The 26,813-nt window shown below is 57.2% G+C and overlaps 1 protein-coding gene across 3 annotated transcripts; it reads right to left on the reverse strand.

Moving 5' to 3' along the window:
* Positions 1-5,559: 5,559 nt before the first annotated feature.
* Positions 5,560-26,188, reverse strand: LOC101961793 (protein unc-93 homolog A). Of its 3 annotated transcripts, none has more exons than XM_078018683.1 (10): positions 26,000-26,188; positions 19,875-19,927; positions 19,474-19,609; positions 18,193-18,374; positions 17,641-17,870; positions 16,380-16,505; positions 12,965-13,179; positions 11,728-11,863; positions 11,151-11,282; positions 5,560-6,689 (listed from the first exon to the last, which is right to left on the reverse strand). In XM_078018683.1, exons 3-10 carry the CDS (start codon positions 19,558-19,560, stop codon positions 6,424-6,426), a joined length of 1,374 nt encoding a protein of 457 aa, XP_077874809.1. In that variant the 5' UTR covers positions 19,561-19,609; positions 19,875-19,927; positions 26,000-26,188; the 3' UTR covers positions 5,560-6,423. The 3 variants fall into 3 exon arrangements, with proteins under 3 accessions (XP_077874809.1, XP_077874808.1, XP_077874810.1); XM_078018682.1 differs by lacking the exon at positions 26,000-26,188 and adding an exon at positions 20,044-20,169; XM_078018684.1 differs by lacking the exons at positions 19,875-19,927; positions 26,000-26,188 and having other exon boundaries at positions 18,193-18,369; positions 19,474-19,868.
* Positions 26,189-26,813: the final 625 nt, after the last annotated feature.

The raw sequence follows: 26,813 nt of genomic DNA on the forward strand, positions 1-26,813 counted from the left end.
GTCCCTCAGCCCTGCCACCACACGTGAAGTCCCTCAGCCCTGCCACCACACGTGAAGTCCCTCAGCCCTGCCAACACACGTGAAGTCCCTCAGCCCTGCCACCACATAAAGCCACACACAGCCCTGCCCCCACACGTGAAGTCACACACAGCCCTGCCCCACAGTGAAGTCCCTCAGCCCTGCCACCACATAAAGCCACACACAGCCCTGCCCCCACACGTGAAGTCACACACAGCCCTGCCACCTCATGTGAAGTCCCTCAGCCCTGCCCCCACACGAGAAGTCACACACAGCCCTGCCACCACACGTGAAGTCACACACAGCCCTGCCCCCACACGTGAAGTCCCTCAGCCCTGCCACCACATAAAGTCACACACAGCCCTGCCCCCACACATGAAGTCACACACAGCCCTGCCACCTCATGTGAAGTCCCTCAGCCCTGCCCCCACACGTGAAGTCCCTCAGCCCTGCCCCCACACGTGAAGTCCCTCAGCCCTGCCCCCACACGTGAAGTCCTTCAGCCCTGCCACCACACGTGAAGTCCCTCAGCCCTGCCACCACACGTGAAGTCCCTCAGCCCTGCCACCACACGTGAAGTCACACACAGCCCTGCCACCACACGTGAAGTCCCTCAGCCCTGCCACCACACGTGAAGTCCCTCAGCCCTGCCCCCACACGTGAAGTCCCTCAGCCCTGCCCCCACACGTGAAGTCCCTCAGCCCTGCCCCCACACGTGAAGTCCCTCAGCCCTGCCACCACATAAAGCCACACACAGCCCTGCCACCACATAAAGTCACACACAGCCCTGCCCCCACACGTGAAGTCCCTCAGCCCTGCCACCACATAAAGCCACACACAGCCCTGCCCCCACACGTGAAGTCCCTCACAGCTGCAGGCACTTTCCCACATCCATGTGGCCGTGGAAGACCTGCGTCTGGCTCGTCACCAAGGGGCTCCAGTCTGGAGCAGCTTCTGCTCGCTGTGGTGACGCTCTAAGGACTCCGTGACCCCCTACCCATGTGGGGTCAGAGGGGCTGGAAGGCTGGGGCAGGACGCGCTCTGCCTGGAGGTGGCCAGGAGGGTCCGTCTGAAAGACGGCGGATTAGAGGGCTTCTGAAGTGGGCTGGCCTGGGCAGGAAGCTTCAGGAACACTGGGAAGATGGGGCACTGTCTGTGCCACCGGGTCCCCCCACCCCAGAGGGGACAGCCATGACAGAGGGATGTCGGAGGACAGACAGAGGGTCCCAGATCAGGTGGCTCCATGGGGCAGCAGGGGTGGAGGAGAGGCCAAGGGAGTCTCAGGTGTGCTGCCTGTGGGCTGGCCGACCGCTGGGGGCAGGCCCTCTGAGCCCCTGACGTCCAGCCGAGCCACCTCTGCAGGCCCGGGGAGGACCCTGAGGCTGCTGGGGCCCCTCAGCATGTCACCACACAGCTGCTGGGGAGGGCACACACATGAGAACAGGGAGACTTCAAGGCTCAACCAGTGGGCAACTGGGTGGATGCTTTGGGAAGAACAGACCAAGCAGGTCCTTGGGATTCTCTAAAGCGCTAGTCAAAGTCTAAAAAATGGGATGGGACTCAGAGGTGGGTCACCAACTCTGCCCACGTGACCTCAGAACCTCAGAGCAAACAGCTGCATTTCAGCCCCGATTCTGGTCCTAGGCCATTGTGCGATCGCAAAGGCGATTTAGCAAGGCCCAAGGCAACTGGGTGAGACCCCGTCTCATGATTTAAACTATAAAGACGTCAAAAGGACTGGGACGGAGCTCAGTGGTTCAGTGCACCGGGGTTGGATCCCAGTTCTCAAACACCCACACAAAACAAACCCAACCCACCCGTGGGACCAGCAGGTCCAGGTTCTCTGAGACTTCTGTTAACCGTGGTTCACTCCCTGCCCACCAGGGGGCACCCATAATGGGCCTGGGCTCCCAGGACCTGACCAGGTGCAGTCCTCCAGGGCCTCAGGGCCTGGGGTGGGTTGGCCCCTTGACTGGCCGCCCTTCAGGCTCGCCTTCCCGCAGACGTGCAGCTTTCTGGATTCCCTGCCCCTTCCAGGGTCTAAACCCAGGGGAAGAAAGTCCAACAGCAGAGGTGCTGCCCCAGCCCGATTCAGGAGTTCTGTGTGGTCTGCACCAGGCCTGGGAGAAGCTGCTCGGAGCTCTAAGAGAGAATGTTCTGGAGTGGCTGGACTCAGGGCCCCACGATGAGAGTCGTTTTGACTCAGGCCTGGAAATGGATGTGGAAGAAACGAATCTCTTGTTCTTGAGTTGGACATGAGACTATAGAACTTGTGGGAGGCCTCTGCCTTCCCTAATTTTCATTTTGCATTATTTTGCCAGCATCTCTGTCACTACAGTAAACTATTGGGAGCACTTTACCTCACTGTGTCAATGACACAGGTTAAGTGGCTTTATGAAGCCTGGAAGTGGGGGCCCAGGAGAAGCAGGCTCAGTCTCCTGGGGAGGCAGCAGGAAATGACCAAGCCCAGCCCCGTAAGCTCCGCCCAGGCCTGTGAGCTGGCCTTGAGCTGGCCTTGCTCACACGTGTTCACAGTTGCACCCCGTGAGGGCCTGAGTGTTCATCACACTGCCTTAGAAACAAACTCCGCCATCCTCCAGGACGGGGCTGCCCTGCTGGTTCCTCGGGGCTAGGCCCCATCACAGGATAGTACCTGGGCATCAGTTTCTTTTAAAATGCTGGTTTGCAGCCTTTTGTCAAATAATGGCTCTCATGTGACCCAGGCTTCTGTCTTGGCCTTGGAGGCAGGGGACCTTGAGCCAACCTCAGCCATGGCCCAGATCGTCAACACGTGCCTTTTCCTTTCTTATGTGCCCTTAACCTTGTTTTTTTCCAGATTTATTTCCTTTTAGATACATCTTCAGTTTTTGGAAAATGTTTAATATATTGTGACACAAAATATTTTTGTACATCTTGCCTTCATTAATTACTTTGAGCAAGTACCAATGGTATGTATGTGTGGCTGAGCCCTGGGGCTTGGGCCATGAAGATTTACAGTGGATACCCCAAACCCAATCAAAGCTTGTAAGAATTTCATGGCTTGAGGGGTTCACAAAAATGTATTGCATTTTTTAAAAAATATTTTAAGGTGTAGATGGACACAATACCTTACTTCATCTATTTTTTAAGTGGTGCTGGGGCTCGAACCTCACGTGTGCCAGTCCATGGCTTTACCACTGCGTACACACGGCTTCCATCACTCCTTTTGGCATAGGGAGAATCCCACTTTACAGGGAAACCCCGAGCAAGATTAAAGGGTTACCTTGAAAGTCCATCAGAGTTCAGCCCTCCCTGGGCTCTGCTGGGTAGGCAGCCCTGGGTGGCCGGGACACAGCACCCATCCTTCACGCTAGGGCTGGTTAGTGTCCTTCTTGCAGGCTCTCGCCAGGTGCTTGGCGCAGCCACACACACATCTGAACCAAAGGTTACTAAGGGTGAAGCCAGCAGACAGGTCCGGTGCCCCAGACAGGAGAGCCGAGCCCACAGAGGGTGATCAGTGTCCAGTAGACAGGAGCAGGGTCCAGAGCCCCTGTGTGGCCAGCCACCAGCTCCCCACAGACGTGGCTGCAGGTGGCCAGTGGCACATGCCTGGAGTCACTGGCTCCAAGGTGGCCTGGCTTCCGCCACAAGAGTGACACGTTTCCCGACCATGTCAGTAGCTGCAACACAGGATGAGGAGCTGGGGGTCTCCCCAGACCTCGGATGTTCTGCAACCTTCAGGGAGACCTGTTACAGCACCTCCGTCTCGGGAACAGCTGGCAAGGCAGGCTGGAGACACTGGCCTGCTCCTGTGACTGGGGACATGGGTCTCTGTGTCTGCTGTTGGAGACTGGGCCCCTGCGTATCTCCTCCTGGTTTTCCAATGTCCACCCTGGGTCACTGAGTGAAGTGTGTGGGAGGGAGCACTGTCCAGCACCACCCCAGGCTCAGGGAGAGTGGGGGTGGCCTCCAGCAGCAGGACTGACCCTCTCGGCTTCATCCTCTAAGCCTCTGTCCACCCATGTGGCTCACCCCAGCTCACGACAGGCCGCCCAGGGCATCAGGCGTGTCTGTGGGCCCCTCGAGCCTCCCTTAGGCGAGGATTAAACAAGTCAGGGCTGCCGGATTTGGCTCTTTGCAGTGACCCGAGCTCCATGTGGAGGAGCCACAGTCAGTCAGGGACCTTACAAATAAGGGTGCGTGGGGGGGCCTGCGAGGGGTGGCTGAAAGGGGAGGGCAAAGGTGCTGGGAGGGAAGGAAGAAATGTCTAGAAATTCTGAGGACGAGGTTTGGCTGGATTTGGCCTAAGGGGGCATCTGATCACTCAGGACCTGGTGCTTCCTGGGCAGGAGTCCAGGCGGTGAGCTGTGGACAGGAGAGCCCTCGTGGGCTTGGGCTGTGGCACAGTCCTCTTGTCCAGTAGCCCAGGTGGCAGGAAAAATGGCAGGTGTAAGACCACTGAGAGGAAGTGAGCAGAGGGGCCTGCCGGGAGCAGGGAGCGCAAGGCGCCCCCCCACGGGCCGGAGGAGAGCAGAACCAGGGCTCACTGCACATGGCACAGTCAGGCTGAGCTGGAGCCCGCAGGAAGGGCACTGCGTCCTGGACACGAGGGACACGGGGAAGTCTGCAGGGGGGAGATGCCAAGCTCAGCTTGGGGCAGAGTGACACTCCACGGGCCAGGAGCGTCCCGCGTGGCAGTGCACGGTGTATTTATCTGCCTGTGCCCTCTTGGCCAGTGCTGGCTGGAGAAGGAAGGTCCACCCCAGCATCTGCCCTCGTCTCATCTGCAGACAGAGGCCACCGTGTCACGGGGCTCAGGGAGCACTGGGGCGGGACCATGGGTGCAGGGAGCCTGTGGCTGGAACGCATCAGGGCTCTGGGATGGCCTTCTCTCCTGGCCACAGTGGGGCAGCTGCCGGAGGGCACGCTACACGCTGGGAGGCCCAGTTCCACTGGAGACGCTCCTGCCAACAGTGTGTGATGGCGTGGTGAGCCGTCTGCCCAGAGGCACCTGGAGCCTGGGCACAAACTCCAGGGGGCAGGGAGAGGGGCCTGGGCAGAGGTGAAAGGACACAGAGCCCCTGGGACCAAGAAGGACAGTGTAGAGAGAGTGTGGACAGCATCGCCCGCAGCAAGGAGGAGACACGTAAGGGACAGTGCACCCAGGAAGTAGTGACAGGCACCTGTGTGCCCAGCTCAGGCGTGGCAAGGACCTCTGTCCCTGCCCAGTGGGAGGCATTCTGGATGATTCTGCTGGTCTGCAGCACGCCCAGTCACTTCCCTGATGGTCACAACACACGACTAAACAGTCAGGGTCCTGGGCTGGTGACAGGAGAGTTACAGGAGAGTTTGAAATAAACAAAGGACAGGAGAGTTTGAAGTAAACATGTTGTGATGAAGAAAAGGTGCCTAAGCTAGAAAATGTGTGAAATAGATAAGGATAAAAGGTAAACATGTTTTGAGGTATTTTAGCACAAAACAAGTGTGATTTTCTAAGATAAGCAAAGATGTAAACAAGATGTGATGTAATAGAGACGATCTGTTAAGATAGGATAAGAAATAGAAATTATGGAATAAACATGTTTTTGGTTTAAAGTATTGTAAACAACTATAGTATTTAAAGGCCAGGAAGGCTGAGCTCTTTGGCCAGTTCAGACTCACTATGTGTGGGTCAACATCGAGCGAACTGAGTCCCACCAGCCTCTGTTCCTGTGCCTCGTGTGATGTGATGTGATGGAGTGAATAAACCGGGCATTCGAAAAGGCATCTCGCGTGTGGCGGCTTCTTCTTTCAAGACACGGATCGTCCGCCGGGAGAGGTTACCTGGGGCAGGGGCAGCCGTGACTTCAGGACCACCCGGGAGCGGTCGGAGGACCTCGCCGCCGTCCTTTGCTCGTGTCAGCTGGCACGACGCAATGACAGAGAAATCTCTTTCTTTGGGTTCAGTGACGGCCTCTCTGACCCAGCTCCCACCAAGGAGGCAAGACAGAGGAGCCTGCCTCAAACCCGGGTTTTATTAATGCGGGGGGGGGGGCTAACCCATGGAACATTCTACCCACAAAGGGCAAAGGATAGGCCGACAACCCACAGGGGGTGTGATTCAACCCCATCGGGGGACGCCCACTCCCAGAGCTGCACTTTCTATCCAGGCGGAGGTCAGAACCCCTGGCACTGCAGGTGCCATGCAGTCCAGCACCTCTTTACTCGGGACGGCGAGGGGTGTGTGTGGCCCTGTTCAGGGCGGCCCCGGTTCCTGATGGTGTGAAGCCTCCGGGAGATAAGCATCGGACAGGAAGCAAGTCCCGAATCTGCCAGGTGAGTGTGGAGTCCCCTGTGGGCTCAGGAGGCTGCCTCCCGGCGTTCAGCCGGCTCGTCGCACCCCTTTGGAATCGGGTGGTGGAAGTCCCTCACCGTGGCCCACTGCCGTCACATCGCTGTCCCCGTCTCTTCCTCCACTGCTTGGCCGGTCTGTGTGGCCGTGAGGGTCTTGACCGGGCTCCTGGATTCCAGGTACTCGACAGTCCCGTAGGAGACCATGGCCACCGCCAGGACGCCCAGCAGGATGTAGAGCTTGACACTGACACAGAGAAAGGAGCTGTAGCCGAAGGCGGCGACGAAGCCCAGGGCCTCCCACATGCGATAACTGGCGAAAGCCGCTTCCTTGTTCCTCTCGAACAGGGTGCCAAAGAGAGCTGCAAGGGGAGGCGGCGTGAGAACCCAGCGCCCAGAGGACGTCGGGGACAGAGCGCTCTGCCGCTGCCCAGTCCCCTCAGCAGAAGTGGACTTTCCAACCAGCCCTCCCTGCAGACCAGGAACCCCAGCTGACAGAGGGGCTGCACCGTCCCCAGCCAGGAGCCAGCGAGGCCGGGCCCAGCCGGGCTGCTTCACTCGGGGACCTTCTGGGAAGCTGCTGAGGAGCTGGCCAAGCCCAGGACCGAGACGCTGAGTTTTCAGAGGGCAGCAGTGAGGCTACTCCATCTGGGATTTCCATTCCAATCCTTGGAGGATTTTCCCCTTTAAGTCACTCTTTTTCTTAACATCTTAAGTGTTTCTTTTATTTATTTTATGAAAGTTTTATTTCATTTTATTTTTTTGGAGGGAGGTAACCAGGGATTGAACTCTGGGACACTCAACCCCTGAGCCACTTCCCAGCCCTATTTTGATTCTAATTAGACACGGGGTCTCACTGAGTTGCTAAACACCTCGCTTCTGCTGAGGCTGCCTTTGAACTTGCGATCCTCCTGCCTCAGCCTCTCAAGCCACAGGGATTACAGAGGTGCGCCACCACGCCTGGCGTGTTTTTATTCTTAATTGTCATCCAGTAGTTGACATATTTGGGGGTTGTCCTGAGAACTCAGAGCAGAAGAATTCAACCAACAGACACAGGGTGGAAGGCCCCTTTGCCTAGTGAAGGAGCTACCATGGACAGGACGGTCTTCACAGGGAGGGTGCCGATTAGAAAGGCTGCAGAGGACTGGGAGGGAGCACTGTGGCCTCCCTGGACTGGGATAGTTAAAGCGTCCTCACAGGACTGGTGTTGATTAAAGGTCCCACGGGATTGGTATAGATCAAAACGGCCTTCCTAGGTGGATCTAGACCAAGTTGTCTTCACAGGGCTGGGACCACATGACCTCTCCCAGGATCCTTATTTTGAAGTCCTAACCCAAGTAGCTCAGAATGTGCCCCTGTTTGGAGACAGGGTCTGGGCAGGGATTACTAAGTTCAGTGAGACCATCAGGGTGGCCCTAATCAGATGTGGGCAGTGTCCTTACAGCAGAGGAACTCGAGCCACAGACTCCCAGAAGTGTCACTTTGAGGACACGGGGAGGGAGGCCTCAGCGGGCAGCAGCCCTGACCACACTGGCCATGAACTCAGGCCCCCACAAACGTGAGTGCTGCAAGTCCCCTGGCTGCACGGTGGCCTGGCAGCTGCTGCAAACTCATGCAGTCGGATAAAAGTTGTAGATGAAAGTCGGTCACTCAGCTTCCTGTCCCTCTGGTGTGATTTTGGACACACCTACATGAGGTCTGTTAGAATCCCATCTCTGGGACAGGACAGAGGAGCAGGTGCCTCTGGGAGGCCAGCTTATAAGATGACATGAGGACCTGCCCCAGCGTCTCCAGGTCACTGTCCAGCTCTGCCCAGCCTGCTGCTTCTCCCACCCTCTTCACAAAGACCACCCTGAGCCCCTGAGCTGCCACTGCAGAGCCTTCTCAGTATGCACCACGAGGCCATCTGACACCCTTGACACCTCTAGTCTCTCTGCCAGCCCTCCCCTCCCCCCTGCTCCTCCCCTTTTCCTGATATTCCCAAGCAGAGGGGAGTCCCCACCAGCAGGGAGAAGTTGGCTCTTCCCAAGCCCTGTGACAGGGTGAGGCTGAGATGCTGAGGCTGACTTGAGCTTGTGATCCTCCTGCCTCAGCCTCCTGAGATGCTGGGAATATGGCCATGCACCACCTGGATGTGGGGCTGTGCCTTCTAGTACAGTGCAAGGTCCGGGGACCTCCGGGGAGCTCCGGGGAGCCAGCAGCAGAGACCCAGAGTTAAAACGCCTCTCCTGGCCAAGACAGCTAACTGCAAACACACCCCAGGAGAGATCACCAAGTGCATGAGAATAACTCTTCTCCCCCTAGGAGTTACGTCTTTGGGAAAGAAAACAATGTGCCCTACTACAAAATGCAGAAGTCATTCCATCTAAACTACCCCTTATCCAAGGGTCCCTTGTTCTAGTCGTTCACTGGACTTCAGCATTTGTTATGCCTGGGCTCTTAGGTAACTTTGCCCAATTTTGACAAAGACTATTTTTTTTTTCCTGAGAGTATGTTCTATGTCAATATAAAGAAAGGAATTCACACAATTGTTTGTGTGCCTCCAGGAGGAAAAATGCAGACATTCTCATTACAATCCTGTTACACATCTAGGGATGACTGTATGGAAGCTGTGGAGCTATTTAGCCAGCTCCTTGTTGACTTGGCGTGCAGAAGTGTTTTAGAGGATGCTCCTGCCAGGTGTGGTGGCTCATGCCTGTAATCCCAGTGGCTCAGGAGGCTGGAACAGGGGGATTGTAGATTCACAGCAGCCTCGGCCACTTAGAGAGGCTGTGAGCAACCTACGGGGAGACCCTGTCTCAAAGTAAAAATTTAAAAATTTAGAGGTGACATGATCATGTCACTCAGTGAATCACATTTGTCTCTGTGGTGCAGGTTTCACCAAAGCCACTCCCTCCACTGAGGTAGCAGGGAGGGTCAGGAGACCAGCTCCGCAGCCCAGGGCTGGGCGTCATCTCAGCAGCTTTGCCAGCTGCTCCGTGAACAGGAGGCACATTCGGGTCACGGGAAAGGACCTGTCCTGGGGTCAAGCCCAGGATCTGATGGGACTGTGTACTTTTATTCCAGGTGTCGGGGAAGCCCTCCCCTACCTGGCACACTGGGGTGAGCTGGTTTGCAGATTTTCTTTATTGAATTTCTAATCCCCGAGTGTCTCCTGGGTAAGGGTGGAACAGTGCCGTCCCAAGGTCTTCCCTTGACAGGGCTTTTCTGAGCCATGTCCCTCCAAGGGGCCCTGTGATCCCGGCACTGCAAGATCTGCCAGACACAGTGCTGTCCGCTTGGCTGGGGCACCCTCCTTCCCTGGGGTAAAATGCAAGCCAGAGGGCTCCCTGCCCTTTTCAGGCACAGCCAGACACACACCTCTGCTCCCACCCCCATTTGCCTACAGAACATCTGCTTCCTGCTCTCCCATGCGCCCTCCCTGCAAACCTGGTTACTCTCCCTGCAGGAAGCAGGCCATCCAACCACACAGAGGCCCACACCCCTGACCTCTGCTGCCACTTCCAGGAGCCTCGCCAGCACCACTGCCTGGGTTAGGACCCCTCTGCCTGGGTCAGGGCCCCTCTGCCTGGGTTAGGACCCCTCTGCCTGGGTCAGGACACCACTGCCTGGGTCAGGACCCCTCTGCCTGGGTTAGGACCCCTCTGCCTGGGTCAGGGCCCCTCTGCCTGTGTCAGGGCCCCTCTGCCTGGGTCAGGGCCCCTCTGCCTGGGTCAGGACCCCTCTGCCTGGGTCAGGACACCACTGCCTGGGTCAGGGCCCCTCAGCCTGGGTCAGGACCCCACTGCCTGGGTCAGGGCCCCTCTGCCTGGGTCAGGACACCACTGCCTGGGTCAGGACCCCTCTGCCTGGGTCAGGACCCCTCTGCCTGGGTCAGGACCCCTCTGCCTGGGTCAGGACCCCTCTGCCTGGGTCAGGACCCCTCTGCCTGGGTCAGGGCTCCTCTGCCTTGGCCAGGGCTCCCTCCACACTGTGGGGTGGGGACTGGGTTAAATGCCCGCTCTCCACTCTGCTTCCCCCCACCCAGGTCCTGGCACCGACCTGGATGAGGACTTAGGCCTGTGACTCCTGCCATCATCATGGGTGTTCAACTTCCTCCCTGTCACCAGTCCTCCAAGGACATCAGGGGTCCCTGGGGACAGCTCTGTGGGGCTGCACCTGGACCCTGTCACTAGTCCTCCAAGGACATTAGGGGTCCCTGGGGACAGCTCTGAGGGGCTGCACCTGGACCCTGTCACCCGTCCTCCAAGGACGTCAGGGGTCCCTGGGGACAGCTCAGTGGGGCTGCACCTGGACCCTGTCACCAGTCCTCCAAGGACATCAGGGGTCCCTGGGGACAGTTTTCAGGGGCTGCACCTGGACCCGCTCACCTCTCCTTGGCGTTCTGGTCCTGTCCATCTCTGTGCCGGGGGACCACCAGTGTCTGCCTCACCATTTCCCGTGGCCTCGCGTCCCTCAGCTCAAGGTCCCCCATGCTGTGGTCTGTTGCCTGTATCTCGCCCACTCTGTGAACCCCACCGGCCTCTCTCCTCCTCCCTCTCTGTGCTCAGCCGCTGGTCACCCAGGGACCACCAGGCCATGCAGGTGGCCTCACCCCGCACAGATGGACCTGAACAGACGCTCAGAGAACATACTGCAGACCCAGAGCTCGGTGAGAAGCCCTCACAGCCCGGGCTCCCTCTCCCTTCCCCACGCAAGCACCTGGCCTCTGATGGAGCCCTGGGCTGGCTGGCTCTGACGGCCACACCAGCGGCTGCCCACTCCCCTGCCATCTGCCCAGTGACTGAGCAAGGGGGCCGAGGGCCTGGGCTCTGGTCACTCACCATTGTTCTGCGTCTGCCAGACAGCGTCCCCCATGCCCCACAGGCCGGGGAGCAGGAAGAACACTGCCATCTGGGAGGAGCGTGGACGCCACAGCAGGAGGGCCACGATGCAGGAGAGGTGGGTGGCTGCACCTGGGACAGAGGGAGGGGCAGGACAGGCAGTGCCGTGGGCACTCAGACCCCAGCAGAGGGGCCGCATTTCCTCCTCTGCCCCCTGCCTAGCCGACACACAGTGTGAGGGGACCGCAGGCCTATGAGCAAGCTGGGGCATCGGCCACCTGATGGGGTGGACCTCTGGGCTCCCAACCCACCTGGGAGAACCCGACCCCTGGACTGCAGCCGCCTCGGCCTGGGGGTGGTGGGCCGTCTTCTCTGGACCTCGGGAGGTCCTAAGCTGAGGGGACTTAGACTCAGTGACCGCAGGGGGGCTTCTCATGAGGGTGGGCCTAGGGCCCCTGGTCAAATGTTCTACAGACTCCTTGGCCTCCGAGCCACGGGGTGGCACCTGTGCCGTCAGGCCCCACGCGCCCTCTGAGCTGTCCCCCCTTCCACTGCCGAACTGGGAGGGGGCGCCTACCCAGCACGTAGATGGCCCTCCTGCCCGTGTAGTGGGAGAGTCTCCCAAACAACAGAGAGCAGAGCGCGGTGGACGCCGAGAAGCAGATCATCACGTAGCCCACGAACTGGATGCCCAGGACGCAGGTGACGAAGGACTGCAGGAAGCACAGGGGCCGTCAGCAGGGCCCGCGCTCCGCAGCGCTCCAGCCCAAACTCCCTGTGCTGCTGAGAACCACTGGCCCTGGGACGGCAGCACACTCCTTTCTCCAGGCCCAGCACAGGGGACGACACTCGTGACTGTAGGGACATCCCCCCAGGGTCACAGCTGAAAAGAGAGCGAGTGGACAGACTTCTACGTGGAGTCCTCCCTGCGTTCTGTGCCCTGTGTCACCGTCTAGGCATTACCCACGGCACTGGGAGGGACAATCGTCCACCAACCCCATCACTTCCTACTGGCCCTAAAGACAGAAGATGATGGTTTGAAAATGGGAGGACCAGCAGGAGAGGCCAGGGGCTGAGACGCTGCCCTGCCAGTCACAGGAAGTCCCTGGGCACCCTCAGCACACACTGCCATCCTGGGCAGGACCAAGGCAGACCCCCAGGAGAAGGGCTGGGCTGACGGCAGCCCACATGGAGACTGCTCACCTGGGCTGGGGCACAGACAGCCCTGATGGCTTTGGGGGTGTCCAAAGGCCAAGGGGACTTTGGGTCATCCTGTTTGCCTCTCTGGAACCTTCGAGACCCTCCCTCCACACTGGAGACTGCCCTCCGTTCAGCACTGACACACGCAATTCACCACACCAGACAGTCCATGGGGCACACTCGTCCCTCAAGGAAGCTTGTCCTTGATCTGAAATTCAGTCTGAATGGGCAGCTGCCCCAATGGTGCTGGTAGGCAGCTCGGCCAAGGAGGCGGGATGGTGGGAATGAGGCAGAGGACCACACCTCGGAGGGCAGGCCTAGGTGACCCAGACTGGCCAGTCCAACCTTGACCTATGGCCCTCTTAAGGTTACATAATGCCCAGAGTGTGGTGGGGACAGGGCTGTCAACTCCCACCCAGGACCTGAGAGGGCCTGTGGGTCTGAAGGTACTTGGGGCTGGTGTCCTGAGTCACACACTCAGCCCTGCCAGGACCTCTGTGGGCTGTTCCCACCCTGGGCCTGGGCAGGTGGCCCTGGGTCCCTGTGTCCCTTCAGGTGCAGACGGGGCAGGGCCACCAGTCGGGCGGTGACTGCATGACCGCTGCGGGGCCTACCCTGGTGTACTCTCCAGAGAGGAACCCCTGCTGCAGTCCACTGTACATGGGCAGCAGGGTCAGGAGGCACAGGCGCTTGTCCCTGAAGAGCTTGAAGGTTGACAATAAGGTGGACCCAAGGCGGGGTGGCTTCGTCTCGGCCTCGTTCTGGGATCCACTGTCCTCTGTGGCTTCCAGAAACACGGCGGTCAGCAGGATGGCCAGGACGCCAATCCCTGAAAGGGGCAGAGGGGCAGGGAGCTTCAGTGTGGACAGGACTCACCCAGCCGCTTCCTGCCTTCCCACAGGTCCTCCCAGTCCAGTCGCAGGTGCCGTCAGTCCCACCAGACCTCAGCCAAGCCGGGACCCCACGTGCCCACCACACGGACACACGTGTGGCCCCTGGTCAACGTGGGGCCTCCAGGCTTCCACAGGGAACCTGCCATGGACCTGCACTGTCCTCACGGGCACAGGAGACACAACAGCTGGAGAGAGCCCAGACGCACTCAGGGGCCCCGGCCACCGTCTGCCTGAATTCCTGCAGCCATGTCCAGCGACAGCAGACTTTTTAGGAAAACAAGTCCCCTCAGGGTACCATGTGCTACACTCCGGTTTATTTTGAATCTTTTGCCTAAAATACTTTGGTGGGAACTGGTTAAATGGAGTGGATCCATCACAGTGGGTCACGTTTGGGGATAAGGACAGAACTCTATTGCCCAGGTGGAAGAGGCCACCAGATCAGTAAAGAGGAGACCAAGCCAGCGCTGAGCCAGGTGCTGACCATGCGCCACCCGCGCTCAGCAAGGGGGACGTGAGGATTTAGTCCCTATGTGCCCTGAAGGCCTGGAGAGAAGCAGACTGGGGCAGAGGGACGGGGCTGAGGGACGGGGCTGAAGGACGGGGCTGAGGGGCTGCACGGCCTTTTATCTGAACCACGCCAACGGGCTGCCGTGTAAACCGCTGTTTCTAACAGGGATGGATCTGCTCCGAGGGAGCATCCTGGACGCCCAGGTGCCGGGCCTCAGAAGCCAGCGAGTCCCCTCCTCCCCGCCCGCCCCTGGCCCGTCCACCTGCGCCTCAGCTCTGCTCTGGGTGGGCCCAAGCTGCTGCAGGTGGTGTCTCTCCACAGAGTCCCTGTGACTCCCAGCTGGTTCTGGGCTTTCTGGCAACAGGGATGACCCCGTGTGGGCGGCACAGGCTGGATGGAGGTCTGGTCTTTCCCTTCCTCCTGGCGCCGCTGGCCCTCAGAACACTTTTCAAGGACTCCTTCCCGTTGACCTCCGTCTCACTGACCTCGCCACCCTCCCCTGTCATGGTAGAGGGCACGGGGAGGCGCACCGAGCACTGCCAGCTGACCAGCCCTCACCATCATGCCAGGGCCCTCATCACTCGCCCAACTGACAGCTGGTGGTGGGGCACGGGGGCTCCCTGCATCCCCAGCTGCACAGGCCCCTCCTGGGGAAGCCTGTCGCCTGGTTGTGTGTGAATCAGGTGGAAGTCATGGTTTCCTCTCCTCTGCGGAGACGGGAGCTTGGGAGAGGCAGGCAGCACACAGAAGCCACACACCTTTGTTAGGAGCCAGGTGTGTGCAGACACCATGTGACCCAGTTCCCTCAAGGTGGTGGGGGATGCTGTGCAGGTAACGCTCTCGCCCTAAAGAAATCGGCTTCAAGAAACTTCTTCATGTGTGCAATGCTCAGAGAGCCTGAGGTCACCACCCAAGTCACTGTGCTCTGCAGGTACCAAGTATCTGATGAGCAGCACCTGGGGCTAAGGCAGAGGAGGACTTGAAGGATAGTCTGAGAGTGCCACCTTGCTGGGCAGGAGGGAAGGAGGGCCTGCGAGCCACGGACGCCCCGAGGGGCTCTCCTGTGGTCTGTGCCACTCCTCTAGATCTGGCTCAGCACTCGGCCTGTGGCCACATCCTGCTACCACCTGCTGCCGTGAACACTGCGTTACCATTGACTAACCCGCGTCTCTGGCCTTCCCCGGGTGAAGACAGTACAAGCAGTTTCTTGAGACCAGGGGACGCCAGGAGCCTAATGTCCACTCCCAGATCCACCTCTCAGGTTGTCACCCCAGGTCTGGAGTCCTGGAGCCACGGGGAGGGGAGTCTCTGCTCTTGGTTGTCCAACTAGAGAGTGCAGAGCAGGACGTGATCTCAGCCTGGACGCTGCCGTGAGCTGGGCCTGCCTGCTCCCATGGGAGACAGGGACGGAAATGCAGGGAAAGCGGAAAGCGCAGGCCTGGCTGACCTCTACCCCTGTCCCCAGCACAGACCCACAGAACCTGGGAACCCACTGGAAAGTGCAGGCCTCAGCCCGCTCCTCACCGACTCCCTCCACACCCTCCACTCTCCTTCCCAGCCACTCATCTGGCCTCAGACACCTTGGAGGGTCACCAGTCTCTGCTGTCCAGCCGTGCTCCTGAACCTCCAGGCTCTTGGTCCTCTGACCCTCTCACCCACTCCCTGCTGCTTCTGTCCCTTGCGTGCGCCGACTCCCCGTCTGCTTTTCCCTCTTCTGCAGGGCTCCCATGCCCTGGCCAGTCTGTGAGCACCGAGTCGCCCAGGCTGTGGACCGTCCTCCCTGAAGTCCTTCCTGCTTCCTCCTCCCTAAAAACTCATCTCCTCCTGAGATTTCAAACTTGGCCCCTAGATGCCCCCAGGCCCTCTCCTGTATCTGGTCCCCTCTACACTCTGAAGGGTCACCTGCCCCATCAAGCCAAATGCCTCCAGGCTGGTGGACCTCAGCCACTTCTCCCCACACCTGTGTCTGCACACACATCCCTGGTCTTGTCTTCTCTGTCCAGATGCTGCCTGTGCCCCTCGCTGCTCCTCTGGGTTGTGGCTCCCTGCTGGCTGGTCACCACCCAGCTTTCCTGCACCCCCACATCAGGTGGATATGAAAATCTGCCCAGGAAACAGATCTGCCCTTGTCCTTGGGTCTTTCACAGTAGCCTTGACCAGTCTGACCACCTGTCTCAGGCAGCCCACAGTGTCCCCCCCAGTCGTACCTCCCTCACCCCTTCCTGGCCTTTCAGGGTCGCCTGGATGGACTTGGTCCTCCATGCCTTGGTCCCCTGGATGGGGACTGTGGTAGCTGCTCGCCTAGTGAGCTAGCTGTGGCCAGTGAGCTTGCCAAGTGTGGCTAGGGAGCCTTAGAAACAGACTTTGGGATTTTAATTGGTTGGAATGTGGCTGACGGCCAGTGCATGGGGCTCTGGGGATGAGAAGAGATTTAAATGTCACGGGCACCCTGCAGGGTAGCCCTGGCCCACAGGCCTGCTTTCCAAAGAGAAGCCCCTGAGGACCTGCAGACCACACAGGGCAGGGGTGTGGACGGAAACGGAGCACTTAGGAGCTGGGATGGTGCTCTTCAGCCCAGGAAGGGCTGGGCTTGGCCTTCGAGGGGCTCTCGTGGCTAAGGACACGTACCGGTGTAGATGCCCAGCAGTGTGTAGATCAGCTCCTGGGAGGGGTGGTGGGTGCTGTTGGTGGGCGCTGTGGCCATCAGGCAGTCGTTGGCCCCACAGGACTCAAGGTGCTCCTCTGGGGTGGCCTCTGCGGGGTCAGGAGCAAACAGCCTATGAGAGTCCTGGGCGTCGCAGTGGGAATGGGGGCAGGTGGTGGAGCCTCTGAGGCAGGACGTGGAAGGACCCAGCTGTGTTTGACAAGGACCAGGGCACGCTCACCCTTAGGCACACCTTGATCTCAAGACCCCTCCTCAGGGAGGCAGAGGATCAAATACGCTTTCTGCCAAGAGCAGGGAAGAGCACACGCAGCATGGGCCTGGCTACTATTCGTGCCCTCTCCTAACGCACCGCAGTCGGTGTCCAGTGGTCTCCATGGCCTCGTGACAGTGACCTCGCAGCACTGTCTGGGCTGGCGAGACGTGCAGCACAGGGACGGAAGGCCGTGAGAGCTGAGGGTACCAGGCGGTGGCTGCTGAAACCCGGCTGGCCCTGAGGATGTGTGCCCTGGGTTCCTGCCCTCAGCTCCCTGGCCTGAATGTGCAGTGCCTGCTGCTGCACTCACCAGGGCCCAGCCGTAGCCCTCCCTGCTGGGGGACAGGAAGAGCGCGAGCCCCTGAGGTTTCCCTGTGGGGATGCCAGTAGCCAGCGATGACGTGCTCTGGAAAGAGCAGGAGGTTTGGCTACAGCTTCCCAGAGCTGGGCTCTACCTGGGAGAGCAGGAGCTGGGCCAGGCTGCAGGACAGGGTCAACCCGACAGCAGCAAGAGGCCAGAACCTGTCCCCCAGGGCCGGCTCCTGCCCAACTCCTCTGGCCAGACTGAGATCCTCCACACCGTGGTGTGCAAGTCACGTTCCGCATCACGTCGGGCAAGGGACACTTAAGGCAGGTGACGGAGGGCTCCACCATGAGCGCACCTCTTGTTACAGGAAGGACTGACCACAGAACTTAAAAAGCTGCCCATGGACTAATTCCACAGGAAATAGTCAGGCAAACCTGTTCTTTGCCCCCAAAGGAAGCCACGACCCCATGGACCCTTGCTCTCCGGGAGGGGGCAACGTGTGGAGATGGATCTTCAGCCCCCGACTGTCCTGGGAGGAGCAGGGTCTCATGGGACTCTGCAGCTGAGGCCAGCTGAGGGCCTCCTCTGGGAACAAGGCCAAGTGCCTACGTGCTGTCCGCCCTCCCCCTTGGAGGTCACCAGGGACACTCTGTTCTTCCCTTACCTTGAGTGGGAGTCTGCCCAAACACCAGAGAGGAGATCAAGTTGCCCCACACACCAGAGGACTGGAAGATGAGGAAGAAGATGCCGAAGTACTGGTTCACCACGTCCTCGCCGAGCTCGCCCACTTCCTGTGCACGCGTGTTCCCCAGGACTGTGAGGTAGGTGCACTGAGCAGACCACAGCGGGGCCGCTCCCAGCCCCAGCAAGATGGAGGTGGGGATCAAGGTGAACCTGCAAGAAAGGGCAAGGGGTGGCCTGCATCCCTGCCCTTGATCCTGGCCACGCCTCCCAGACTCGCCCTCCTCAACAGAATCAGGTTCTTCCTGCCATTACGGGGGCCCGTGGGGTGCAAGGGAGGCTGAGGGCCGAGGACAGATCCCAGGGAGAGGTCAGCACTGGAGGTCAGGAGGAAGAGAGGGAGCCATCGGGAAGGCAGGGAAGTTCTGGTGGGAAAGTGGGGAGGAGCTGCCAGTCAGCCTCCCACAGAACCTGAACAGTCAGGTGCCGCCAGAGTCCCGCAAACCAGGAGGTGGGTGGGCGGGAGGGCGGGTACCAGCTGGCGTAGAAGTTGCCCAGGGAGAAGGCCACGTAGCAGCACATGGAGCCAACAATGGTCCACTTGCAGCCACATCTCTTGATGAGGATGGGTGGAAGGAACATGGAGGACAGGAGGACAGCGCCGTAGAGCGTGCCGAGCGTCGCCACCCCCATGCCGTCCTCGCTGTAGAGGCTGCTCTGTGGGAACAAGACCGGCCTGTCAAGGAGGGGGAGGAGTAGGCAGGGGAGTGGTGTGGGTGCCAGGACCTGTGGGCTCAAGGCACCTCAGGTCCCCAACCCCAGCAACAGGCCCTCTGTGCTAAGGACACGGCAGGTAGGTGGCGTAAGGCCAGCAGCCTCTCAACAGCAGGACGGGCACCCTGCTCCCTGAAAGTGTGGGGATGGGGACACCCGCCAGCCTCAGCGCTTGGGAGGAGGACCAAGGGAAGCTGCTGGAAGGCCTCCCTGTGCCTGGAAGCAGAGGGCCCTTCTCCCGACCCCCCTGCAGCGCTGGAACAGTACTGAACTCTGGTTCAATGCTGGGCATGCAGTAGGTGGCTACTTCTTGACCTGGCTGACAAACCATGGGAGACTGTGGTCATCACCAGAAGTTCCAAAACGGTGTCATTGTATGACAGCCCTGGCCACAAGGTGCAACACTGAGCAAGCTGCTCTCGGGGACAGCGATGGCCTGCCTCCTGCCAGTCCTTGGAACTCTCTGAAGGTCTATTGCCAGTGAAAGATCAGACTCGAAGTCATGTCAACTCCACCCCAGGTCCACGGCACCAGCACCAGAGCCTTCTGGAAACCACTGGGTTCTGTATGACTCGGACTCAGGAGCAAGCGGTCCATCAGTGGCTCAGAAGGAAGACGGTTCTGCCCAGGGTCACACTTTTGCTTAAAGACAGCATGGAGTCCATGAGGTCTAGCCAGGTTGGATAGATGGTTATTTCTGCACAGATCACAAAGCCAGGGGCATGGAGCCATGGAATTCAGGATTTCTCTTGTGTCTTCTTTTGACCACCAAAGGCAAATCGTCCTCTCAAACCCTCTCTTGAGACACTGGCTCTGCTTGTCCAAGGGTCAAACAGTGTACAGCCCGTGGAAATGTAAGTAGGACTGACGCTGTCAGGTTTTGTATTAAAACACAGTCTGTTCTGGAGAATTCAGAGGCACAGGGCAGAGAGTCTAGGGTGCACCAACAAAAGAAATGGCCTTGCACTACTTGTTGCCTGTGGCTCTGGAGGCAGGACAAGCTTAGAGGTCAACAAGGTCATGCTCCAAGGCCCACACCTACCTGCAGGTTCTGCAGACCTCCGTAGGCTGTGAAGAGGAGGAGGAATCCAAAGGAGACCACGAGGACGTTCCTCAGGCTTCTCTCCATGGTGCTGGCGCAGGGTCCACTGGCAGTGGGCACATAGAGGTGGAGCTCCCTGCAAGAACCAGGGTGCCGTCCTCCCTCTGAGTCACAGCGTGCTAGCCGTCAAGGCTGCTACTAGTTAATGAACTTGGTCACACTGGGCCCCGAGCACCAGAGAGTTACTCATTTACCTTCCTGCATCTCACCCGACCCCTTCCTCTGAGGCAGTGCGGTGGCTCTTCTCAGCGGCACATGATGGCACTTTCACACTACTTTGGACAGGTGTGATCTTAGGGCAAAGTGATACACTTCCTATTTTACATGTGCATGTGACCTACCTTCTGCCTGGAGAGATTTGTCAACAGTGCTGAATGTGGATGGTTCTTCTGTCCTAAAAAGCAAAGCATAAATGTCAACCCCAAGGCACCGAGTTCAACTTCTGAAAAGGAGCTAACATGAGGACACCCCAGGCCCATCCTTGGCATTGCAAAGACCCGATGATCTTACACTGTTGAAGCCATTTAAGAAGATTCCATGAGTAGGGCTCTTTACAACATGCAGAGCACCCCAGTGGGCCCGTTTCATGTCACCCACACAGCACTGTTCTAACTGTCATAAGAAATCCAAGACCTGTTACACACAGGACCAGCTTCAGCCAAGGGGCTGGACATGTGCCTTCTCGAGCAGTGCCGGTCGGGTCAACAGTCACTGGCACATGCAACGACTGAGCTCCTGACATGCAGCAGGTGGAGCTGTGACACTGATAGCTGCGTTTTATTTAGTTAATTAAAATTCAAACAGCAGTTACTGATTTGGATAGGGCAAGTCTGCCCCAAACCTCAGAGCCAAAGCTAGAAAAATCCCTTTGCTACTCGTTTGTTAGTAAAGCTTGATGCTTGCAGACTGTTCCCAAAGCTCTGTGACCCTGGTCACCTCTGCCTAGTGTGGATCTATGAAGTGAGCCTTCCAGCGTGGGTCAGGGACATGAGGTGGCAACTGTTGAGGGAAGCCACCATCTGAAAACTATGACCCTCAGTCAAGGGGATGAGGTGCTTGAAGCTTAGTCTGATGACAATGAAAGTTTGATGAAAATAATAAATATGTGGAGCACATGTGGATACCGCTGCTCACGCAGAACTGAGAGCAGCATGGTGCACAAGGGCCTGACCGTGGAAAAGGGCTCACACCCGTTCCCCATGGTGGGCATTCTCGGGTGGGCCATGGTCCTCTCTGCACCTCGACTTCCCTTGAAAAGGGAGGCTGCAGCAATTCAAAAGGCCAACCTTTCGGAAAGTCCCCGCAACAGCTGGGCGCCGTGGCACACCTGCAATCCCAGCGGCTCGGGAAGCTGAGGCAGGAGGATCGCAGGTCAAAGCCAGACTCAGCAACTTAGCGAGGCCCTGAGCCATTAGTGAGAACTTGACTCAAAGAGAAAAACATTAAAAAGAGCTGGGAGTGGCTCAGTGGTCAGGCACCTTAGGTTCAGGCCCTAGTTCTGGAGAAAGTAACAATATTCAGCATAACATGGACTTTCCACCTCAGCCTTGTAATCAGTTAATGAACTTTGCCCTTCTTTTCAACTCTGCAACCCACCTCAGTGGCTTCGACTCTGGCCTGTGTACCTTATGCACAGGGCACTTGTCCTTGGTACTGGACAACTTCTGACCTTGTCTTCTGCTACCTCTACTCTCTGGCCTGGCTGCTTAGGTTGACCCGCACCATCTTCTGGACGCTCCACCAGCCCTGGGAGCATCTTCAGCAGCTGCTTCCCAGCTCCCCACGGAGGACCTGGGCCTCCTGACGCGTTTTGCTCCATGCAGAATCCCCTTGGCCGCCTGTTTCCGTCTTTGCAAGCCTCCCCCTCCCTGCCCTGTCCCCTAGCTGGGAACTCACTTCCGACATCATGACTTTGATCACGTCAGCCTCTTCACCACCCCACCCCCAGGCCCTGCTTTATGGAGGTTTGGAGGGACTTTTAAAATTACTTTTTACTTATATGTAACAGCAGAGTGCATTGCAATTCTTATTACACATATAGAGCACAATTTTCATATCTCTGATTGTATACAAAGTATATTCACACCAATTCGTGTCTTTACACATGTACTTTGGATAATAATGTCCACCTCATTCCACCATCACTTCTAACCCTATGCTCCCACCCTTCCCCTCCCACCCCTCTGCCCTATCTATAGTTTATCTATTCCTCCCATGCTCCCTCTCCCTACTTCACTATTAATCAGCCTCCTTATATCAGAGAAAGCATTCGGCATTTGGTTTTGGGGGATTGGCTAACTCCATTTAGCACTATCTTCTCTAACTCCATCCATTTACCTGCAAATGCCATGATTTTATTCTCTTTTATTGATGAGTAATATTCCATTGTGTATATATTTCACTTTTCATCCATTCATCTACTGAAGGGCATCCAGGTTGGCTCCACAGTTTAGCTATTGTGAATTGAGCTGCTATAAACATTGATGTGGCTGTGTCCCTGTAGTGTGCTGTTTTTAAGTCCTTTGGATGTAGACTGAGGAGAGGGATAGCTGGGTCAAATGGTGGTTCCAATCCCAGTTTTCCAAGGAATCTCCTCCATACTGCTTCCCATATTGGCTGCACCAATCTGCAGTCCCACCAGCAGTGTATGAGTGTGCCTTTTCCCCACATCCTCGCCAAGAATTGTTGTTTGTCTTCATAATAGCTTCCATTCTGACTGGAGATGGTATCTTAGAGTGGTTTTGATTTGCATTTTTAATTTTTAATATTTATTTTTTAGTTCTTGGCGGACACAACATCTTTGTTGGTATTGCGGTGCTGAGGATCGAACCCTGACCGCATGCATGCCAGGTGAGTGCGCTACTGCTTGAGCCACACCCCCAGCCCCTGATTTGCATTTCTCTAATTGCTAGAGATGTTGAACGTTTTTTTCACATATTTATTGCTTGATTGTATATCATCTTCTAAGAAGTGTCTGTTCAGGTCCTTGGCCCATTTATTGATTGGGTTATTTTTTTTTTTTTTACGTTTAGCTTTATATACCCTAGAGTTTAGTGGTCTATCTGATGTGTGAGGGGTAAAGATTTTTCTCCCAAGATGTAGGCTCTCTATTCACCTCACAGACAGTTTCTTTTGCTGAGAAGAAACTTTTTAGTTTGAGTCCATCCCATTTATTGATTCTTGATTTCAATTCTTGTGCCAAAGGAGTCGTATTAAGGAAGTTGGGGCCTAATGCCACATGATTACTACTTTTTCTTCTATTAGACAAAGAGTCTCTGGTTTTATTCCTAGGTCCCTGATCCATTTTGAGTTGAGTTCTGTGCATGGTGAGAGATAGGGGTTTAATTTCGTTTTGTTGCATATGGATTTCCACTGTTCCCAGCACTATTTGTTGAAGAGGCTGTGTTTTCGGTTTGGGGGGATTTTAAGAGTGCGCAGCGTCTTTACCTTCTGGAAGGCTCCTTACCACAGAGGCCTCCAGCACCCCAGATCACCGAGGCAGGTTTAGATGTGGTCACTGGCTTCCTCGTGTCTTCCCAGACCCTGACAACGGCCCTCATCTACAGAAGCAGCCCCACAGACATGTGCTTGAACAGGGAAGGGCACGGCAGACCTGGGCACCCAGAAGCTGTCTTGGCTTTCATGCCACTCCAGCATATGGGCAGAGAGTGCCCAGGAGCTGGGAACCTGCACCAGGGCTACCCTACACAAGACCGAAGAGATTGACACAGATGACCCAAGGTGCCCACATCATCTCACTCCTGGAAATTGGCCTCCAGGGGAAGTCCCAGTACCCGGGATGGAACAGAAAGGACCCCCGAGGCCTTGAATGTTGGATAACAGAGGCAAAGGACAGGCAGCTCATCCCAAAGAAAGGAAATGGGTTGCTAACCGCTAACCTCGGGATCCACCACCCCCCAACAGCTGCTGACCCTCTGGAGATCCAGCCGCACTTCCCAGCACAAGGAGTGGCCAATGAGTCCCCCGGCTCTTCTTCCCCTGTCTTGGGCACACAGGCAGACAGAAAGAGGAGGGCGGGGACAGGAAGTCTGGGATCCACAAAGGGGCAAGACACACTCCTCTCGGGGGCCACCAGCTGGGCCCTCACTTCTCTCCTGCTCTCTATCTCTGGTTTGTCTGTTTCCTAAATAAAACTGGCTTTCCCTGCCTGCCTCTGTGACTCTCGGGGGTCTATCTTCAGCACAGGGGGGAATGAGGACCCACCCCAGTTTCCAAGACTGGTACCAACTTCACCGCTAGGTGCCACTGTTTGCCACCACTGGTAGCCCATGCTCCCAGGCGTCCAGTGGCAGAGATCTCTGCTTAACTCAGCAGGCTTCCTGCCAAGAAGCTGGGGAGAGCCCCGAATTTCAGGGAAGCACCGTGAGTGGCCAGCTCTGCCCAGGAGAGCGCACAGAAGCCCATCAGCCTCAGTGTTCCTGACATGTACCTCTGAAGTCTGAACGTGGCTCCCAGGAAGTCCACGAGTCCCCTCGCCTCGTCCGACTCTGACCTGCAGAGGATGGCAGGCTCAGGGAGGGGCGATGGCTGTGCCTGAGCAGCTGTCGCACTGGGAGAGGGCTGCACTCAGGGACGGGCAGCCTTGGGGAGGAGCCACTGGTACCAGCACAGCCATGGTGAGCAGAAAGGTTTTCTCTTAGCTGTTATTCCAAGGCTCCCATGATCCCGGGACAGGCCGATGCCAGACTGGACCCACGTGAGCATGTGTGGCCGTGACGGCTGGCACCCGGCTGGACAGATACCTCCTGAGGGGCGGAGGGTTCACGGGCCAGCGTTTGTCCTCAGTGAGGCAGAGCCTCCAACTGGGCAAGGGGTTTGGGACAAGAAGGCTGTGTTGGCCTCTGAAGCCCCTAACTCCACATCCTGCAGAGGGCAGGGACCGCTCAGGACAAGAGCAGAAGCTGCTGACCCTGTCCACTCTTAGGGGCAGCTCCCGGCCCACAACCCCAGAGCTCTCTTGTCCTGGGATTCTGGGGCTCCCTTTCTCTGAGGGGACATTTGAGTCCCCCCTAACCACCAGCCAGGCTGCCCAGCCCCCGGCACAGCATCCCACCTGCTGAGGCACCCTTTGGGTTCCAGAGTGGGGAGGGTCTGCACCCTGCCCTCCTCTCTCCCAGCGCAGCAGCCACAGTTCAGCAAACCTTAACTGCTTCACTCTCACTCCAGGAGTGACGGAGGGCCCGGATTGGGACACACACACACATGCGCACACACACACACACACACACACACACTCATTCACACACACACACACACACTCATACACACACACACGCACGCACACACTCATACACACACACTCATTCACACTCACACACACACTCATACACACGCACACACACACGCACACACACACTCATACACACACTCATTCACACTCACTCACACACACACACTCATACACACACACTCATTCACACTCACACACACTCATACACACACACACTCATTCACACTCACTCACACACACACACTCATACACACACTCACACACACATACACACACACACTCATACACACACACGCACACACACACATTCATACACACACACTCATTCACACACTCATACACACACTCACACACACGCACACACACACACTCATACACACTCATTCACACACTCGCACACACACGCACACACACTTTGCTCTCCCAGTGCATGGCTCCTTTCCCCTTTCCAATGAGCCCCCACTGCCTTAGATGTGGAACTGACTCCTGCAGTGCCCGCCGTATTCGCGGGGCCTGCCTGGGCCGGGTAGTGCTGCCCCACCTATGGTAGTGGACCCCCCCACAGGGTGGCCGGGGCCCCAGTCTCACATGGCTAAATTCTAGGGGAGAGAACAGGCTGTAAACAAATGAGCAACAGAAGCCACACCAACTGAGAAGATGGCAAGTGCTAGACCAAGAACAAAACAGGCGACACCACCAGGGTGCACACGCCCATCCACACAGTGGACACAATGGACACTCCCCCGTCCACACAGTGGACACAATGGACACTCCCCCATCCACACAGTGGACACAATGGACACTCCCCCATCCACACAGTGGGCAGAACACCACCCAGTCATGGAGAGCAGCTCTGCCACGCAGGGCTTGTCCAGGGTGGACGCAGGAGGACAGCTTTTCCACCATCAGGAACTGAAAGCCCTTCTGCACCAGCAGAGCTCATGCCGGCTAAAAGGAGGGGCGGCTCTGTTTTGAATAAGGTGCAGTCCACCAGCAAGAAGCTGGAGCTGAGGCTCAGCCAAGGGCTGATATCTTTCTGATCTGCCTGGACAGGGGACAGGAGGGAGTCTTCCAGGTGCTTCCACCAAGCCGCAGTGAGGTTAAGTGGTGCTGGCAAAGCTCCAGAGATGATCTTGTGCTTTGCAGGAGCAAAGCCAAATACCACCGGCCTTGCGCTCTGTCCGCACACTGGGTGGAGTGCCCTGTGTTATTTACCTGGCTGAGTTGCTGCCTTCCTTCCTCAGGGTCACTCTCGGGTGCCCAGCTCTTAAGTCTTGGAGAAGGACAGCGAAGTGTCTTCTAGGCTTGAGCCTGACGCACTACTGGAATGACCGGCTCTTCCCACACTGTGCCAGAGTCCTGCTTGTGTCAGCAAGTGGCCAGGCCTGTTTGTTGAGTGCAGCTCTGTTGGGTGCCCTTGGTCTGGAAGCCCAGAACTCTCCCTGGGGAGGGATTGGGGCAGGTTGCTGAGAGGTAGTCTGGGAAAGGGCTTAATGTAACTAACCTAGGCAGAAGTTTTAGAAAGGCTTCTATTAAATCAAATGTAGGACCAGCCCACTTTATGAAGAATCATATGCATAATGTAAAGGAATGTGCTGTAATTCGATACGTGCACACACGTAACTAATTGTAGACACTGTGCATGGGAGGACGTGGGAGAGCACACAATGTGTGGACACCTACATACATGAATCTCAGTAGACTCACAGCAGGCTCTCCTCGGGACGACAGGTTTGTGGCAGGAAAGGGGCACCTGTATGTGATTTCTATACTTCTAAGAACATCTAATCTTAAGAAGAAACAAAAATTGAGAAGAAACTTTTATAAAGAAATTCTCTTACGTAGAACTCTAAAATTCAAAGAAAAACACCGACTTACTTCTGGTTACCCTGATTCTGCCTGGGCTTTCTCAGCAAATGGGAATGAGGAAGAGCAGCCCTGCAGCTTGGGCACTGACCTGTGCTCTGGGTGAGTGGCCCCCACCCCGCTCTCCCACTCACAGGCCTTGTTAGCTGTGCCTCTGGGGCAG

This window comes from Ictidomys tridecemlineatus, chromosome 8 (genome assembly GCF_052094955.1).
Source record: "Ictidomys tridecemlineatus isolate mIctTri1 chromosome 8, mIctTri1.hap1, whole genome shotgun sequence".
NCBI lineage: Eukaryota > Metazoa > Chordata > Mammalia > Rodentia > Sciuridae > Ictidomys > Ictidomys tridecemlineatus.